We start from the raw sequence: 18,648 nt of genomic DNA on the forward strand, positions 1-18,648 counted from the left end.
TGCACTGCCTGATGGAGTCACATCTCTAAAATGAGGGAGAGGAACGGGGTATAAAGTACTGCAATTACTCAATGTCATACAGGAAAGAGAGCTAATGAATACAGGCATCTTTGCCAACTGAAACTCTGGTGCCCATTTTTCACAGCAGCCATTCTGACATGACAAAGCAGGGTAAACACAGGTGTTACCGATGACATTTATTAAGACTCCTTTCAATATATGTTGAGCCGAGTCTCTCTGATCGAAGAGCATGCGCTGCACCAGGACCCTGGCTCTGTTAACGGAGCAGAAACTTAATTAATGTCATCAGTAACATCTGTGTTTACCTGCTATTTCATGTCAAAGTAGCTGCTGCAATGAAAATCAATGCCAACACATTGTTTGCAACATATAAGCAGTTTTTACAGGAAATAGTGGTGTAATGACACCTAATTTGTGCAATATAATGTGCAAACCTTCTGCTTCATTCTGATGGTACTTCTGAACGCAAACAGCAGGTGGCATGACTTTCCCTCACTACGCAATTTGCAATTACAATGATGTGTCAGTGTTAATGTGGTCAGATTTATCTAGGTTTAACTGATAAAACACAGCACCTCAAAACTGTGCAGCTCTATAACATCTAGTCAGATCCTTCCCATGCAGACCAGTTCCCACTGCTTTCCTGGTTCCTTTTGGTGAGTATTCAGATGATGAATGAAGCCTGTGTGTACTGAGCACAACAGGGTTAGGATATCAGAGACTGGAGGGGGATCTGTGTATGTGTGTGTGTGTGTTTCAGGGCAGTGGGTCAGGGGAGGTTGGTAGGTGAAAACATTAGTCTGCCGGACTGTCTGCTCTGGTACCACACAGAGATAAAGAGCATGAGAATGTGAGCTACTCTGTGTGTGTGTGTGTGTGTGCGCGCGCGCGCGTGCGCGCACCCGTTGGACAGGGAAGCCCAAAACAGAAAGAGCAAGATAAACTGAGAGTCAGTGAGAAGACAAACCGTCTGCCAACCACCATATAACACAGCTGCCACGTAGCCCCTTAAACAGAACATGATATTAGTAATTGTAAATTAGTAATAAATTAGTAAACGTCTCAGGTGCCAGAAGGGAGGGATTTCAACCTTAACACATCAGCATAGTTCGGATTGTGTCTGGCAAGCTTTCAAAGAAAACTATTCAACTGTGTTTTTAATAATTTTTTCCTGATTGTTTAAAATTTTAGCAATAGATGTATTATCCTGTGAGACAAAACCCCATCTATCTTGCAGCCATGTAGGTCAAAACCAACTGTGCAGTGTGTTCGCAAGCTATTTCACCCATGTCTAATCAGGAAGTGTTCTTTCTATCCCAGTTAATTAAAATTAATTGGCTGAAGATCATTATACATGTGTATCAAAGTGAAACTGAAGCTATAGAGAGAAAAGGCTGAACAACAGCAATTGACAGGAGTTAGTTTCTGTCTCTCAGCAGTGAGACACAAAAATGAGTGCAGTAAAGTCTTTTGACCATCAGGGGCAGTGCTGAGCACAGAATTTATGACAAACGAGTATGAGAATCTATGTCAGTGGGGTTAAATGCTGTTAAAATGGCTACAGATTTCATTCATCTAAGCACACGGAAATGTATATCGGTCATTTTCACGATGCACTGTAATACAAAAAAAAAAATAAATAATAATAATCCTGTTTGATTATTGTTGATGTGCTAAGCCCAGTTTCAGCGCTCTATGTCTCCAAATTGCATGCCCTCTGTATACTAATTTAACTACGAACGGTCATTTGAAATGTGTATGGATGGAGGTGGTTTTTGCCTAATATTTGCTGCAGTATTACAGCGTGCTGCACTGACTATGCTTGTCATTCATGTCACTGAGCAATGTTTTCAAGTTTTAGTTGAATGGTCTTTCTTTTAAACTAGCTATCTAGCTATCTACAAAGACAGTGGAGTGGATTTTGTTTAATGCCATATTTGGAAATAAACATGCATGACCACAGCTGTCCACTGATATGCTTGTGTGTGTGTGTGTGTGTGTTTGTGCACTCTGATGTGGCAGCTCTCCTATCACCAGTGAGTCATAAAGGAATGCTATTCAGGCACAGTGTGACCTACTAACACCACACACAACGAGACTGGAAGCCTGCTGCACCTGTTAAACTTCAACAGTCCTGTGTTATTCTGTCTTGTTGATTTGGTATTCTGTCATGGCTCAGGTTGAAAATAATGCTCAACAGGATGTTCTGCAAATAAAAGTTTAATTGAATTAGTTCTATTTGATGAAACTGAAGACTGAAGTCCTGATTTGCCAGCAGCAACATCGCTGTAATTCAAATGAGGTAAACACTGCTGAATGGAGGCTTCCCAAACGCTGAAAACTGCTCTGACACAGAGAGAGAGAGGGAGAAAGAGAGAGGAGGAGAGCGAGAAAGAGAGAGAGCGCAAGCTGGTGTGACAGAGAGCAAACACAGAGAGATCTAGAGTGGAGTGTGAGACCTGTGTGTGTGTGTGTGTGTGTGTGTGTGTGTTTGTTTCCTGGTGTGCTCCTTGTCATGTGAGAAGTCAGCTGGTATGATTCACCTTCAACCTCGCTGATCACACTGTGCCTTGTTTGCTTTCTTGCTATCTCATCTTTCTTAACTTCTCTTTGTGATCTTTCACTTGAATGCACAATTCTCAAGGAGAGCTCCTAATGAAGTGACCGGATTTAATAAACACAGTTTTTTTCACCGGCAATGTGTCTTTTGATGCAAACTGTTATGTCATGACAAACAGGGAGTAATGATTTCTGTCATCATCATCACTCCCATTGTAACTTACTAGTAACTTACTGCTGGTCAATTTAGCAGTTAAGTGATGGGACAATCACCCATGCATCCCTGGTAGATCACTGCCTGTGGTGCTCCATGCAAACACCTTAACATGCCCTTTGCTGAGAGATAGGAGAGCACTGATATTATTCAAACTAGGGGGATTTGTTTTTTAATGATAAAAAGACATTCTCTCTCAACCACCTTACCCCACTGAAATTATTAAATAAACAAAGTTTGACTTTGATTATGTGAATAAGAAGTTTAACAGCCCAAAATGACATAAAAAAATTTAATTTTTTTTTTTATTATTGCAGTTATATTTAAGTATGTTAATTAATATGTTAGGGGGAAGTCCACCTTAATGGCAGGAGGCTAACAGTTAGCATTTGGAGCATCCAGCCAGTATCCAGCACTCAGTAACAATGAGAGGAAGATAGCACCACTACTGTCCTACACAACAGCTGGGGGGGAGTGAAACAATATCACATTTTTCAAAATTGGCTGACTATACCTTTAAGTCAGCATTTAAGATAACTATCACTCAACACACTAAAATGATAAAAGGGTACACCAGAGCCTACAATCAGCCGGTAACAAATGGCTTATTTTGCTATGTATTTTTTTTTTATCAATTTATTGCCAAGTTTGTCATTACAAACTTGGTGTGTTCCTCAAATAACCCAAATGCTTTTGAGTCTGCAGGAAACAGCAAGCACGGTTTAATGGTCTTACTAAAGAGAGTGCTAAACACAGTGGTTCCTCTAAAACCTTCGACTTGGGTGTGTGAACAATAAAGAATGTGCAAAGTCACAAGCAGGGCAGTACTCGGGGCCTTTAACGAGGACAAAGAGCTGAGTCCTACTCGCTGTCAGCGACACTCTGAGCCAGATGACATGACATGATTTCTGTCTGAGTGCTACCAAACACCAACTTGGCACAGAGGGAAGGTCACAACATGAGGCAGCAGTTATGTTGTTCTTAAATAAGTGTCTGACTGCTGGCCTTGAGAGGCCGTGAGGAAAAATCAAAGGCAGTGACATAACTGACACTGAGAAATAGCCTTGAATGGCCCTGTTAGGGCTATATGAGCTTCCTTCAGTAAAATGGACTGGAGAATCTAATTCCCATGTTGGATGTAAATAATACTGAGGCTGATTTGATATGTGGCCTGTTCTATATAGAGAGCATGGAATGTCACTGACTGTACCAGTTTCTGCAGCGGACACACCGAGAAAGAAAGTGCCACTGTGAGAGCAGAGCCTCGGATTTAAAGCCTCATCTGAAAGGCATTCAACACAGCACTACATGGGCGGCTGTTCCAGTGGGACAGGGCTGACACAACAGATGACTCTACATGTCACAGAAAAGACAAATGCTTTTTCAAAAACATTATTTTTCTATTTAAGAAAACTTGTCCCTCAATTTCTTTTGCAATATTCCACAACAATGTATGAATTTTAGTGTTGGCACATGTTCACAGACACAGAAGACTGGGTCCCAGGGCACTAAACCTCAGTTAAGATTTAATCAGTTTGTTAAAATGTGATTAACTAGACATCAAGACCACTTCTGTTCACTGAAGGTCAGGTGTGGAGAGGAGAGAAAAAGGTTTCGAGATTGTACAATTTGCTTTACACAAGTTGGGAAAGAGGAAAGGGAAAACAAGTTGCATTAGGAGAGAAAATTGATGTAAATCTAAGCCTAACATAAATTCTTGCACAAACACAAGCACTACAAATCACTTTAAAAACAACAGAGCAACTGAATGCTATTCTTATCCATGCAAAAGCAAAACAGAACTGACATAAAAACAGTTACATCACTACGTAACTTTATCTTGTGCTTATCAAATGTGACTTTAAAAAAAAATCATAAGAAATGTCATGGTACTGCAGGGCTACATGCAGGCAAAAATGTCTTTTGCAAATGAATTAAGGGTCACTTGACACCTGGCATGGGCAATTTCAAAATGTATCTATTGATAAAATGTATGTGACAGTAATGATATGCAATTATTAAGGCTGAGCAAGTATCTTTCATTGACTATCTCACTACTGATATTGTCACAGTATTGTAGGGATGACTACTGGTGCTCTCACAAGATATTTAAACACAAGAGATTTCTCATAAACAGTCATTAGTGGATATAATGATGGTGCAGCTAAAACAGTCTAGTAAGTTCAGAAAATTGCATCCTTGTACTTTAATGCAGCTTTTTAAAGCAGAATAAGACAATGCTTACAACATATTAAGATGATACCTAAAAGCCTCATATCATGATATCACAATATATAATACTGATATATGGCCCAGTCCTAATAATAATAATAAACGATTGTTTTTAACAATTTGATTGCAATTACTACATATGGTCTTTAAATAAGTCTCTATTTGGTATTAAATAAACGTTCCTATGTTTATGCCAAATTATCTCAAAAGTTAGTAGTGACATAACAGTTTTTTGGTTTTTTTACTCTGAATAAGCTATTACAGAAATAATTACTTTTGTCTGTTCCTGCCGGTTTAGAATTGGTGTTATTCTAAATCAGCAAGGGAAATCCTAATCCTAACCCTAAACAGTTATGTATCTACGCTTTTTGTTAGGATGAAATGTAAGAATGCTGCTTTATAGTGCATTTCTGTGGCAAGAAGCCTAATGAACCCTTCTCCCTCTCTGTCTCTTGGGAGCTACACTCTCACACATTCATATTCTGCCCCTCTGTCTTGTGCTCGATAAAATCATTTGGCCACAAAATGTTCTGCTGGCAGTCGAGTCTTGTGAAAACTTCCCGCTAACATCATCCACAATACATACACCACAAAACGTCAATCGCCTGTTTTGCTATCTCATGTAGCTGAGTCACTGTAGTTTCAGTTGACTGTAGTTCAATTCACTTTGTTTTTTTTTTTTGTTAGTGACAATGTAGTAAGCCTACTATCAGAGCGAGTAGAGCACTTTTGTGTTATCAAATGTGGAATTCATCGGGTTTAGGAATGGCAGCTGACTGTCTGTGGATGGCAACTCACCAAGTTCAGCCAGGTTTGCTGACTCTTGTCTCATTAGGCTTGAACCCAAAGAAATGACACAGGCTCAGCAACATTTTCTGGCATCTTGCTACCATTACAGAAAGAAACTGCATGCTCAATTTTAAATACAACTGCCATCTCTAAATTTTAATGGCACTGGCACAAATAGCATCACTAGCTAATCTTTGTCATGGTGTTATTGTGGCTAGGTGACAAATATTATCACGGCCTCTCAATGTCCTGCTAAGCAACTATATCATCATACCTCACCTCAGCCTACTTGCCACACTGGCTATTTGAGAGGACAGTTTGAGACAATAACATGTGAATGCCTTGGTAATATGCAGTCTTTGGTTTTCAAACTTTGTCCCTGCTGGCCACCATACTGTAGACTTTCTCTGACAGAGAGCCAATCCAAACAAAGTAGAGCAACACCTGTGCATCCTGTATGTTTACCAGTCGTGGGCTGCGATATCCTCTTTGTGTCCCAGAAGCACACTCCATAGTAATACTATGTGGTAACACTATTTTTGAGAGTTCTGCATTTTCACTGTTTTATAGTGTTGACATACTACAGGCTAAAAAATGTTTTAATTCTTACCTGTAATGTTAAGTTCAGAGGTTCATTACTCTTAACAATAAGAAGAGCCATAGCACGGAGTTTGTGTTATGTAGATTGTAATAGCTCATTCTAAAGCTACAAAACACTTAGAATATTTGACTTGTGAGATGTATGTTAAAACATATTAGATCTCCAATATCATAAAAACCGATGGCTTTTATCCAGCCATTCATTCCACTATGATCCAAGGAGAGTTGACTCAAGGGCAACTGGACTTTGTTGTAGATACCTGAAGACATTTCTCCTCTTATCCAAGATGTCTTCAAGTATCTACAACAAAGTCCAGTTGCCCTTGAGTCAACTCTCCTTAGATAATGATGACTGAGATGACTGACCATCTTCAGATGTTTCAGAGACGTCAGACTTTCTTCACACTGGAAAACAGTGCCCAGGGAAACGTTTGCTTTACACAGCGAGTTATCAGGTCTGTGGTTTATGAATAGTGACAACTTGTTAGTCACAGAAGCAAACTGATGTTTTTGCTATGGATGTTCCTGTTCTTAATAATAATTAATCTCTGAACTGACATGATAGGTAACAATTTCAAATTTTGAGTATGTAATATGTTAACACTGTAAAAGTGTGAAAATCTTTAGTTTGCTGCACTGTAAAATGTGGGTAAACTGCAGTAAACAGATCAAACATGCAAAATCACCAGTATAGACCTTTACCCGTTTCACATGGGAGTGGCGCTACAGGAAAGGCCATATGTTCAGCAAAATTGGGAGGTTTCTTCCTTTAGGGAGCATGAATGTTGTCACCACATTCCATGGCATTACACCCGATATATTCTGAGATATGCCGCTCAGGACCTAACTGTGGACTGACCAACAGACCTGCAGGCTCAATGATGTATAGCTCGCCTCTTCCCAGTGGACATAAATAGCTGAGTGATCCTTTAATTTCAGACACTGTCATCAAAGTTTTAGAAAGACAGCTGGTAAAAAAAAAAAAAAAAAAAGCTATGCCACAGCGGGTCTACTACAACAGAGGTGTGCATCTTGCTGACATACAGCAAGAGCAGAATCAGCCTCATCAGCGCAGAGATCACATCTGCTAATGTACCATTAAAGTTCAGACTGAGTGATCCATACATCACTTCCCTTAGTGTTCAGAGAGCCTTCCTTCACTGATAACGTCAGCAACAGCATGGGGATTTCAGCAGCTTCAACCATCTACTGTAACAAACCCAAGACTCCTGGCACTCATTAGCCTTAAACACAGGGATTCAGAGCAGTGTAAACCCAGCTAAACTCACTTTGTGAATTATTGTCAGGCTGACAATAATTCATAGCACCCATCATATTAAATAGAATAAAACTGATGTACTGACTGAAGTTGAAGTCACAATTTAAGCATGTTTTTGCAATGGCTCTTTTGTGCTTTTACATGGATTGTCAAGCTGTGTTTCAATATTGCCAAAAATAGCAACTAGTCAGTTAAGCATAGCTGTCTTGTTAAGACATCAGATTAACACACCAGACAGTATATGCAGCAAGAGCTAGCGTTTAGTGTATCAAACAACGGCTTCACCTGACTATTATTCACTTGGCCATGTGCAAGAAATGCGTAAATATACACATATATAAACATGTTGCTGAATTAACCTCCAGGCACACCACACTCATTGTTTTCAACTGTCTCTTTTTCTACCCTGGTGGTTGTATATTTATGCATTTCTTGCACATGGCCAATTCTCCACTCTCTAGTGGACGTCTATGATGGAGCCAGACCTGTTTGCTAGGAGATGTGTGCTGCAGCTTTCCAGTGTCCGTGTGTGGTTCGGTGCACTGTACTCACCAACGGACTGCTCTGTCTGGGTGGTGAGGTTGCGGGCACACACAGCGGTGCTGGGACCACAGTTGGTGGGGGGTGAAGAGTCACACAGCTTCAGAGTGTAGCTCACTTTGTTGTCCAGGTCGATGGCCTCCCATTTGTAACTGCAACACAACAAATAGTGTGGGAGGATGCAGAAATGAGAGATAACAAGATAATGAGAGAAAGAAAGCTGTAAAAGACTAGATCAGGGGTTCTGAGAGGCTTCCATGACAAAGACCCCAGAATAAATCCACAATAAACCCTACAGCTCCATTTCATATTTAATCCTACAGGTCTAACCCTAACCCTATTGGAATAATAACACTAGGGCTGAACGGCAGCTTGTCATCATACTGTCATCTAGATATGAACGTGCACAATATTAATATCTCAAATGGCAACAATATGAATGATATCACAATTAGGGATATGATTAACCTAAAACACTGATTCTTCTGCTCTTATCAATAAAACACTTTGTGAAGTAACAGCATTTTCTACATTCATTTAGTATCATTATGCTGTTTGTTTGAGGAATGCTCCATTTTCACTGTTGCTTTTTCACTTGATATTTCAAATAAGTGTGAACCCACAGTCATATCGCATATCGTTTAGCTATCAAGATTTTTGCCATAAATACTGAGGTATGAAAGTTTGTCCATACTGTATTATATTCACATGTACTTTTCCTATTAAAACAAATGTTGTACAGTCCTTCATTTTGCTTACTACATTGTATACAATGGCAAAATGTACTCCAGTGTTTCTAATGACAAGTGTCAAGTGTTTTTACCGGGCCAGTCTGACCAGCTGACAGCTGACAGCTTTTAATTGCATTTACTCCGATCACCTGTCAATATTTGAACAGCAGCTCCCTCTCTCTCTCTCTCTCTCTCTCTGTGTGTGTGTGTGTGTGTGTGTGTGTGTGTGTGTGTGTGTGTGTGTGTAAAGCCCCAGCAGAGGAACAAAACACTGTCCTCTTCGTTAGCTAACAGACAGGTCTGCTCGTAATGATGCTAACTTACAGTGCGCGCCGTCGTACCAGCCTCCATTCAAAAATTGGTCAATTTAATGTAGACTGGCTTATTATCACACATAAAACTCCTAATGTGACTCAAGACCTTCTACTGAAACGCTCTTATGTCTTCCGGAAAAGTTCGTCTTGCGTGGAAGGATGTGCTGTTAACCCATCCTGAAGTTGAGCTCTGACTGAAATAAAGCGCTGCTTGACGGACTGTTTCATAACCAATGTGTCAGAAGATTGTAACAATCATTACAAGGTCAAAAGTCGTCCTGCACTCCTGGCGACAAACACCGTCAAGTTAAACTTGGCTGTTTTTTGAATGAAGCTCGGGGTGATGCTGTCACCACAGGCGGGAGGCTGTTGCAGTTCAGTTTTGTTTACAGTGAGGCTGCAGTGTTGCTGCTGGCCGTGTGTTTTACCTGCAGAGGTCCTGGTACCACACACTGCCGTCCTCCGCTCTGGACCGGACCGGGAACCATCCCACACACAGCAGGAACCACAGGGCGAGTTTCCGCGATGCACAGCGATCTGCTTTGTGCATAAATAACATGTTTTCTGTGTCAGGTATTGGCTGTGTAGTTGAACTAGTACGACATGATACAGCAGTCTACCCTGTATGGTCCAGACCAGCAGGAAGTGATTGTATCACATGACTTGACTTCACATGACACTCGTTACTTATGGTGCGTTCAGGGCCGATGGGGAAACCGTCCGGCGGAATTACCACTGCGACAAGGAAACGACTTGGAAATATGATACTATCAAAGCGTCATGCCCATTGTTTTGAATGGGTTTCGACGCCCCGCCGAGCCTTTCGAACTGAATACAGAGCCACTTAGTATTGATATACTTGTTTTACAGCACACCAAACACTGCACTGCCAAACACGCACCACAGATTTGGCGGCATGGCGGCGTGGCGTCAGAATTCAGAGAAACCAGGGTCCGTCACCACCGCTTCCCGAGTTCAGGAGTCGTATTTATAACCTGAAACCTGAGGTGAAGCCATGCTGAGGCTTGTATTTATTGTATTTGAGCAGTATTTCCTGATATGTGTCTCTCGTCTTTCCTATGGGACATGAATGCAGCATTACTGATGACACATCGGGTTTTTACAGGGGGTTTTCAGGTGAGTTGCGCCCTCTGGTGGCCATGCTGGAGTTGCCAAGATCTTGGCAGTGTCTTGTGAAAACAGCTGATTACATTCCTAAATTTAGGAGTTAACTAGTCTGGAAGCTGGAATGGGCTGTTCCAGCTTGGAGCTGGTTATCATCACCATGGCCTCCTTAGCCTGTCAGCATTATTCAGCAACTCTGTAATTGCTGCAAATTGGCCTTCAGTGCTCTGTACATCAGACATGTCTGCCCGGTGAAGTAATCTATGACTCATCTCCTATCTCCCCCATCTTTCCACCTGTTGGACTGTAGTGTGCTGTTCCTGGGATCTGACTGTTGCCCGAGGACTTCAGGGTCTGATCTGATTGAAGTTTTCACCTTAAAGTCTCCAGCCTGCCTCTACAACTGCAATACCAAAATGTTCAACAGGGTTGAGCTTAATGATTTTAGGACCTACGGCTAATACAGGCAGGGGGCTCCCCACATCCCTTTTCTGCCTCTTGTAAATTATTTTTATCTAAAAAAAATAATAATAATAATAAGAAAGAAAGAAAGAAAGAAAAAAACCTTGTAAGTTCTACACACTATTCAGTTGAAAACACTGCTGCATCCTTACACCATCAGCCCACACACTCTGTCCAGAGGTGTACACGATGACATCATTTGTGCTACATTTAGTGTGGCCCTTGGCCTGTTCACAAGGGAGCATGGAAAGGTTAGCATTAGTAGTTGCTAGTTCTAGTATTTTTATTCAGTCATCACACACAATACAATAAGTATAAACAGCACATACAATATACAATCTGTTATGCAATAAGCATAAACAGTCTAGACAGTATACTGTAAACAAATTAATTAAGAGTGAGAGTTAAGTAATGACTGAAAAGGCATAGGGAGAAGCATAATGCTGATATATGACTGTCCTACATTCTTACCAACTGAAGCTACCTTTCAGAAATAAAAATAAGTAAAAATAAATAAATAATCATAATAAGCACATCTCAGCAAACACCAGCCATTTCCTGCAATCCTGCAACCTGAAAAAGAAAGGAGATGCTGCATTTGATAATAAATAATGGATCAAATGTGACTTGAGTGTGAAGTAGCCACATTCAATAATTCAGTTTGTGCTCTTCTCTTAAAGATGAAAGGTGTCCTGCGCTGAACTTTACATGGTGACTTTGTGGATTCAACCAACAGGTAATGACATGGAAAATATGACAGTTAAACTGTTATGAAATTGAATGGTTACATATGCTCCTGGTTAAAGGACAATACCAGTGATTTTGCATGTTTAGTATAATATCAGAATATAATATCAGAATGTATAAACTCTGCTGATCTTTTCCCAAAGCAACCAGTCATATTTCAGAACTCCAATATCATTTTTCCTTTAATTCCAGTAGATGTGAGTGTTTATACCTGTCCTACCAGAGAAGCCTGATGCTGGCAGGTTATTGGTTAATTAACAGGAAGTGATCACACCTGTTATTGGTTGGCAGATCTCTGTCAAAAAGCCAGCACATGCACACACACAGCTTCGCTCTCTGTGGACCTTTTGCTCGGTTGAAGTAGTTGATATAACATCATGTGGCTTCTGCTCTTCATCTTCATCTGCATTGTCAAAGGTAGAGAGTGACGCATTCACAGAGCAGGTTTCTGTTCAAGAAAAATGATTATCGCATGGATTTTTTTTTTTTTTCTTTTTTCTTTTTTCAGTTGATGGAGCTCCTATAAATGACACCCACAGTGCTGCTTCTCCAGCCACAGGTCTGTACTCTGGTTTGAAGACTTGGAGTTATTTTTGGTTTCAGTTTCTTACCACCCTAAACAAAACAAAACAAAACACTAAATGTTCAATTTTCCACAGGCGCTAATGTCTCAATGTCTGATGCAACTTGGACAGCTGGTGTAGAAACTGTGGAAGGTAATGTTTCAGCTTACATGAAGAACATGAAATAGCAAAACCCTACTACTGTGATTAGAGCCATGCAAAAAAAAAAAAAAATAAATAAAACAACAACAAAGATACAGCAGAGTAACAGCAACACTATAGATTCACCTTAACCCCGTGATCTGTAATGAAATATGTATCATTTATGCTCTTCATTTTCAAACAATGTTATGATAGCTACATTTTAATGCGCTGTTAAATCAGCCATTGTGCAAATTCCATTTTAAGCCTTTAAAACCTGAGCAAATGATTAGAAAAATGACCCAATATGAAGGCAAAAAAAAAAAACTGCTCAATAAATGTCCAGAAAATGACCCCCCCCCCCCAAACAGTACATGAAAATTACTTGTGTTTTTAATTATTTTTTAAAATATTTTGATAAATATTTAATATATATTTTATTAATATTTTATTTTTTAATATTTTAATTATTGTTAAATTAACCATATTTATAACTAACTATATTTGAAGTACAGCTAAACTACCATAACTACCATAATTTTTTTCATTCATTCATTCATCTTCTAAACCGCTTATCCTCACTAGGGTCGCAGGGGGGGTGCTGGAGCCTATCCCAGCGCACATAGAGCAAAGGCAACCATAATCTTTTTTTTTTTTTTTTTTTTTTGAAAGACTGAGCAGATCAGCAACAAATGACCTGGAAAAAAAAAAAAAAAAAACATAAGCTATAAATGACTACAAAATTACCAATAATTAACTGGAGAAAAAGCTGAAAATAACTGGACAGCTACATTTATAATTCTAATTATGTATTTAAATAACAAGAGAAATGCTATATAACTGTTAAAAAAAATGCTCACAAAATTGCCTTTTTTTTTAAGCGTGTTTTGTTCAGGTGAAATAAAACCTTTCAAAATACAGGAGCCCATACTGAGCCAGTTCATCACAGCTTCTCAGTGTATACTTTATTAGTCCAGCCACTTCTTCAGCAGGCTGCATCATACACTGTCAGTCAGTTCAGTCATGTATTGCAGTGTACTGGGATTAAAATCCTGCTGGCAGCTCTTTGCCTGTACTGTCTACAAGAGGCAGCGCTCTACCAGCCGGCGCTCCGCCTGACGCTGGCAGGGAGTCACTCCTGTTGTGACGGTAGATTGGTGAGCCAGCCCAACCATCTGCTCTCACAGCTTCATCCTTTTTGCTCTCAAGTTGTTGCTCTAACAACACGTGGCTTCTTCTGCATTGTGAAAAATAAAGTGGCTCATGGATCTTCTGTTGAGTAAGGATGATTTATCACATGGATTTCTTCTTTTTCAGTTAATGGTGCTCCCGTAAATGAAACCCACGATGTTACAGTTCCAGGTGCAGGTGTGTACTCTGGTTTGAACACTTGGATTCATTTTGGATTTGAAGTTTGTCACCCAAAAAACTAAAATGCCCAAATTTCCCCAGGCAGTGATGTCTCGGAGTTCAATGAGACTCTGACAGCCAGTGCGGAAACCATGGAAGGTGAAGTTTTACTCTAATTTAATCATGCAGAGCATACAAAATGTGCATTAAATGCCAACTTCACACATCTAAAAGCTTGTGTGTCCCTGTTTCTCATCCATTTAGAACTTGAGCACGAACTGCCTGTCACCGAGGGAGACCTTTTGTTGGTGGTAAGATGGAGGGAGAGCACTGTCTGTTTCTGGCTGGATGCAAGAAATATCCAGCTGAAGTGAAGTCCAGCTCCTCAAGTCATTTTTACACCAGAAATGGACTGAGATTTGGATTGGTTTCAACAATTTCACCTGGGAGGTTCCTTTTTAAAACAACACGTGGCAGTATCTTAAGCCGAGGCAGATGGTTCCACCAGTGTCAGGTTAACTTGAACCGTACAGCGGCCAAATCAGGAGACCCACTTATGAAACATCAGGATTTCACATGTATGCTTGCCTTTTGGCAGGAAATGTAAAAATATTAGTGCTAAAAGATAGCAAATTTCTGAGTGTTCAAATGTATCCTCACTAACAAAGAAAATCCTCAAACGGTTGACTTGCCTTAAAATGATCATTGAAACTTTTTTTTTCCAGTACTTGTTAACGATGGACTTTGAGTTTTTTTTTTTACATTTTTAAAGGGATTATATGATTTTTGTTTTTGTTTTTGTCTATGCTTGTAGGAAGACAGGAATGCTGTGCTGATGCTGTGGCCGGACATCTCCATCCCGTACACCATAGGTGATGAGCTCGGTGAGTTGTGGCTTCGACCGGCCTTTGCATGACTGCCGCAAGTGTAAATGACTCCTTCTGTGCTTTCACTCCAACAGCTGACCGAGAGACGAGCATCCTCGCTGCCTTCAGAATGATATCCGATCACACATGCATTCGCTTCCATAGACGCACCACAGAGCTGAACTACCTGCAGTTCCTGAACGGCAGAGGGTGAGTCGTCCTCCTGCTGGAATATTGTGACATGTTAAAGATGCACTGGGTAAACATTTTATGTAAAAGAACATTTCTTATCAGCCCGAGCACCCTATTTAGTATAGATTATTTTTGCCCAAATCAGTTCTTGTCTTCAATAAAGTGTGCACTTGAATATCTTTACAGCCAAAGCACAATTCAAAAATAAGAGGGCAAGGAAGGCAGCCACAGTTCTGGCAAGGTCGCAGCTATTGTGAATTTGCACTTGTGTTTTCCCCTTTTTGGGACCACAGACTGGCCAGGCTGACCATGAGCATGCTGTGTGCAGTGGACCTACATGCTCTTGGGTTTTCCAGCAGCTACCTCAACCACTTCATTTCCTAATGTTTGAAGTTTCCTTCTTAAATTTGTCACTTGTAACACTGAACATCTTACACATGTGTCCTTCTGTTGCTTGTATTCTTGAATGAAACAAAGGTTATGCTGTGCCCTTAAAGTGATCACTCATTTTGAAAAGGTTATTCCCCTGTCCTATATAACAGCAAAGGGGGAAGGTGAAATAACCTATTCTTCCAAATGGGCAAACTACCCCTTTTTAATACGAGTGTTCCCTCTAAACTTGTGATGTGCAGTCCTGTGCTGTGGAAGAGCCTGGAGCTTTTTGCACTTATACTGATTTCACCAAAACTCTCCTCTTTGGCTGAAGGTGTGTTGATCAGGGAAATCAGCAGCTGTAGTCTTTGGCTCGAATGAAAAACCTGAAACTCCTAAAGCACAAGACACTACTGGCCCACAGAGGACACTACAAACCTCTTTCGCTGTACCCGATACTTCCTCCTCTCTTTCCTTTCCTTAAACCGTTTTGGTTCTGCACTTGTTCGTCTAGCTGTGCATCCTACGTTGGCTGTCGAGGAGGGGGGCAGCCGGTGTATTTTGCCCGCTCCTGCAGCGTGGGGAACCTTTGTCATGAGGTCATCCACGCTCTGGGCCTGCATCATGAACACACACGCCCCGATCGGGACCAATACATCAGTGTGCAATGGCAGAGCATCAAGGCTGGTAGGTCAGGTTTTTTGACTTGACTTTTCATTTTGCTTCCAAACAAAACAATTCTTGTAAATTCATTTAACAGTTAAACATAATTTTACCAACAAAGTCAAGTATGCTTCAATCAAAATGAGCTGGGTTTATAATTAGGTTACGAAGTTGTAAACATTTCATAAATCATTAATAAAACTCTCAAACATTACTGTAACAGTTTTCAGAAATTAATGCAGTCTCACTATTTGATCACGTCGCCACTGCATCCACTTTTTAAAAAAAAAACAACTTTTTTTTTTCCCATTCTAATGTTTACTTTAACAAATCATGCCTATTACTGCATTTTCACTGTATCCTAACAGCAAGTTTACTTAACAAAGGCCTAATATGACAGATGTGTCTTTTCAAAAGGGAGAAAGAAGAACTTCAAGGTGAAACACGGGGATACTCTCAACCTACCATATGACCTTGACTCCATAATGCATTATGGGAAGTAAGTCCTATCATTCCATATTGGCTGGATCTTTAAATGTGTTCATAAATTTCTATCTTGCCCAGAATTGTACTGGGAGTCATAAGGCTGTTGGGAACAAAAAACACATCTCTCACCCAGCATGACTCAGCTCCAGTTGTTCATCCCATCGAGCCATCCAAACTAAGTGATTCATGGGTGAACAACACAACACTAACGGAGAGACTGTGACTGGATGTAAAACAATGGGATTATTCACAATATTAAACAGTCTGGCAATAGTGACATGTTTGTCTCTTGCAGATATTTCTTCACTGCAGACAAGACGCCGACCATCATGGCCAAGAAGGGCGGGGCGCAGATGGGTCAGAGAATTCGCCTCAGCCCTCTAGACATAAAGAAACTGAACAGACTCTACCAGTGTGGTAAAACAGCCTCTCAGTTCCTACGTATCAGACTGTAGACCTTGATTGAACACACTTGATTTAACAAATTTCTTGTCAGTAAACCAACTCTGTGCTAGTTTGACATTTCCAGTTTGTACATGGCATCCATGCAGTGTAAATGGCTGCAAATCAGGTAACTTAGGATTCCTGACTGCTAAATTCACTGCTACAAACAAGGATTTTGAGGGGTGGGGGTTGTGCAATTTGTACATTTGTGCATTTGGAAAGTCGGAGCCTGGTCTTTTCCAATTCCAACGTAATATCAGGCTCCAGCAGCAGTGCTTCATGCCTGTTCTCTTCTGACATTGTTTTTTCACTCAGGCTCCCATTTTTGTTTCAACTTTCCAAACCAAAAGAATCCAATTAGTTTCCTGTCAAAAGTATTTTTCATCCCCCAACTTTTTTACTCTGTGTGAACACAGCAACTTCACATGGGTCAAACTTACCATAAGAGAGTTAATGGCTCTGACTGTGCATGGCTGGTAACCAGAGCACAAAAACAGCTTGCTACAAATGTAAAGAGACGGGGAGAATCAGTTACAGTGGCAGTCACTATTCTTGAACTTGTACTATTTTAGCATCATCAAGTGAAGGAAAGGACAACAGTGGCACTGCACTGCTGTGCAGCTCTGATTCTCAAACCAAAGTACCACCTGTGCTGCAAGTTGTTGTTCCAGCCCTAGTCATGCACTCCTGATCCAATAAGGGCTTCATGCTGATTGGTTGAGACGAATCTACCTGAACATGGCATGCATGAAAATGTAGATCAGGTGGAGTAAAACTGGTGCCATGGAGGTCAAGAGGCTGCAGGTTTTCACTCAAACCAAAAACTCCACCAAGTGATTTCACTGATTAGTCCCTTCTCTCTGTTTGAATGTGAGGTAATCAGTGAAATCATCTGGTGGAGTTTTTAGTTGGAATGAAAGCCTGCAGCCTCTTGACCCTCCATGGCTCATGGTTCGACACATGAGCTGTATTGGATCAGTAGCTCCAGCCTTGAAAGCGTGTTTACACAATGTTATTACTTTTTTCATATTCTGAAATGAAAAAGTGGTGCTTTTTGTAGAGATGTCTATGAAAAATGGATGGACTGGGTGGCTCAATACAGAATATGATCAATACTAAAATCTTTCCTTCCAGATAAGAGGACCCACTTGATGTGACCCTGGCTGACCTCGGCTATGGAGACTGAAGTTTTTAAGTTGTTTTCACCTTGAATTTTCTAAGATAAAATTTTTGCCAAAACTATATCTTGACCTTCTCATTCTTTTATTTATTATTATTTTTTAAGAACAACAATGAATCCAGTGGACTAAACTGTAGCCAGGCAGTATCAGTAATGTTTACTACTTGTCATTTAGAAGTTGCTGAGGAAAAAACTCTTCTAGGTCTGTACCTGCTGTTCAATATTCTGTGAGGGGAAAAGACCGTCAGGGATTAACAACTACATTTACTGACCAAAAGGTGGGCCAGTTTTACTATTCCTGTCAACATGATGGTCTTGGATAAATGTCTTGTGCTGCGTTTGTCTTGTGAGGGGGTGGTAGCTACAGGCATCCTAAAAATTGGAAGTAAGATATTACTGAGTGATATCACTACTGACCAGTTGCACCACGATGATTTATACATCAGTGCTTCCCAGCCTCAGGGTCCAGTTGTGCAAAATGAACCAGTGCTTTCATGCACTTAACATTATGAAAACTTAAAAGCCCTTTCTTTAAAATAATAATAAAAAATAAAAATGACATGTGCATGTAACTTTATGTGTATGTACTGTGAAAATGTCTAATTGTTTTATTTTTTTTAAACTTTTTTAGATTATTTTAGACAGGTGACTGGCACAAAGGCACATTTATTCATGCAGTGTGGGCATGTCCATTAGTTTTGCCTTTTTGGAGAAAGATAATCAAAACAATGCAGAAGTGGCTAGGTATACCTGTGCCTGTTCAACTTTGCCTATTAGG

The 18,648-nt window shown here is 40.3% G+C and overlaps 2 protein-coding genes across 2 annotated transcripts in view; one reads left to right on the forward strand and one right to left on the reverse strand.

The window, feature by feature from the left end:
- The window catches only part of igf2r (insulin-like growth factor 2 receptor), a 66,389-nt gene extending 56,482 nt beyond the window's left edge, over positions 1 to 9,907 (reverse strand). The window contains exons 1-2 of the mRNA XM_030046846.1: positions 9,708 to 9,907; positions 8,247 to 8,386 (exon numbers count right to left, since the gene is read on the reverse strand). Coding sequence (XP_029902706.1) covers positions 8,247 to 8,386; positions 9,708 to 9,838 — 271 coding nt within the window. The 5' untranslated portion in view covers positions 9,839 to 9,907. The remainder of the gene's footprint in view (positions 1 to 8,246; positions 8,387 to 9,707) is intronic.
- Positions 9,908 to 11,879: 1,972 nt separating this feature from the next.
- On the forward strand, positions 11,880 to 17,932 carry LOC115356238 (low choriolytic enzyme-like). Its single transcript, XM_030047325.1, has 12 exons — positions 11,880 to 12,030; positions 12,122 to 12,172; positions 12,273 to 12,329; positions 13,635 to 13,685; positions 13,770 to 13,826; positions 13,932 to 13,978; positions 14,482 to 14,551; positions 14,629 to 14,743; positions 15,612 to 15,784; positions 16,178 to 16,259; positions 16,542 to 16,663; positions 17,825 to 17,932. The coding sequence occupies exons 1-12, from the start codon at positions 11,991 to 11,993 to the stop codon at positions 17,845 to 17,847; spliced, it is 888 nt and encodes a 295-aa protein (XP_029903185.1). The 5' UTR covers positions 11,880 to 11,990; the 3' UTR covers positions 17,848 to 17,932.
- The last annotated feature ends 716 nt before the right edge of the window (positions 17,933 to 18,648 follow it).

This window comes from Myripristis murdjan, chromosome 24 (assembly GCF_902150065.1).
Source record: "Myripristis murdjan chromosome 24, fMyrMur1.1, whole genome shotgun sequence".
Taxonomy (NCBI): Eukaryota; Metazoa; Chordata; class Actinopteri; order Holocentriformes; family Holocentridae; genus Myripristis; species Myripristis murdjan.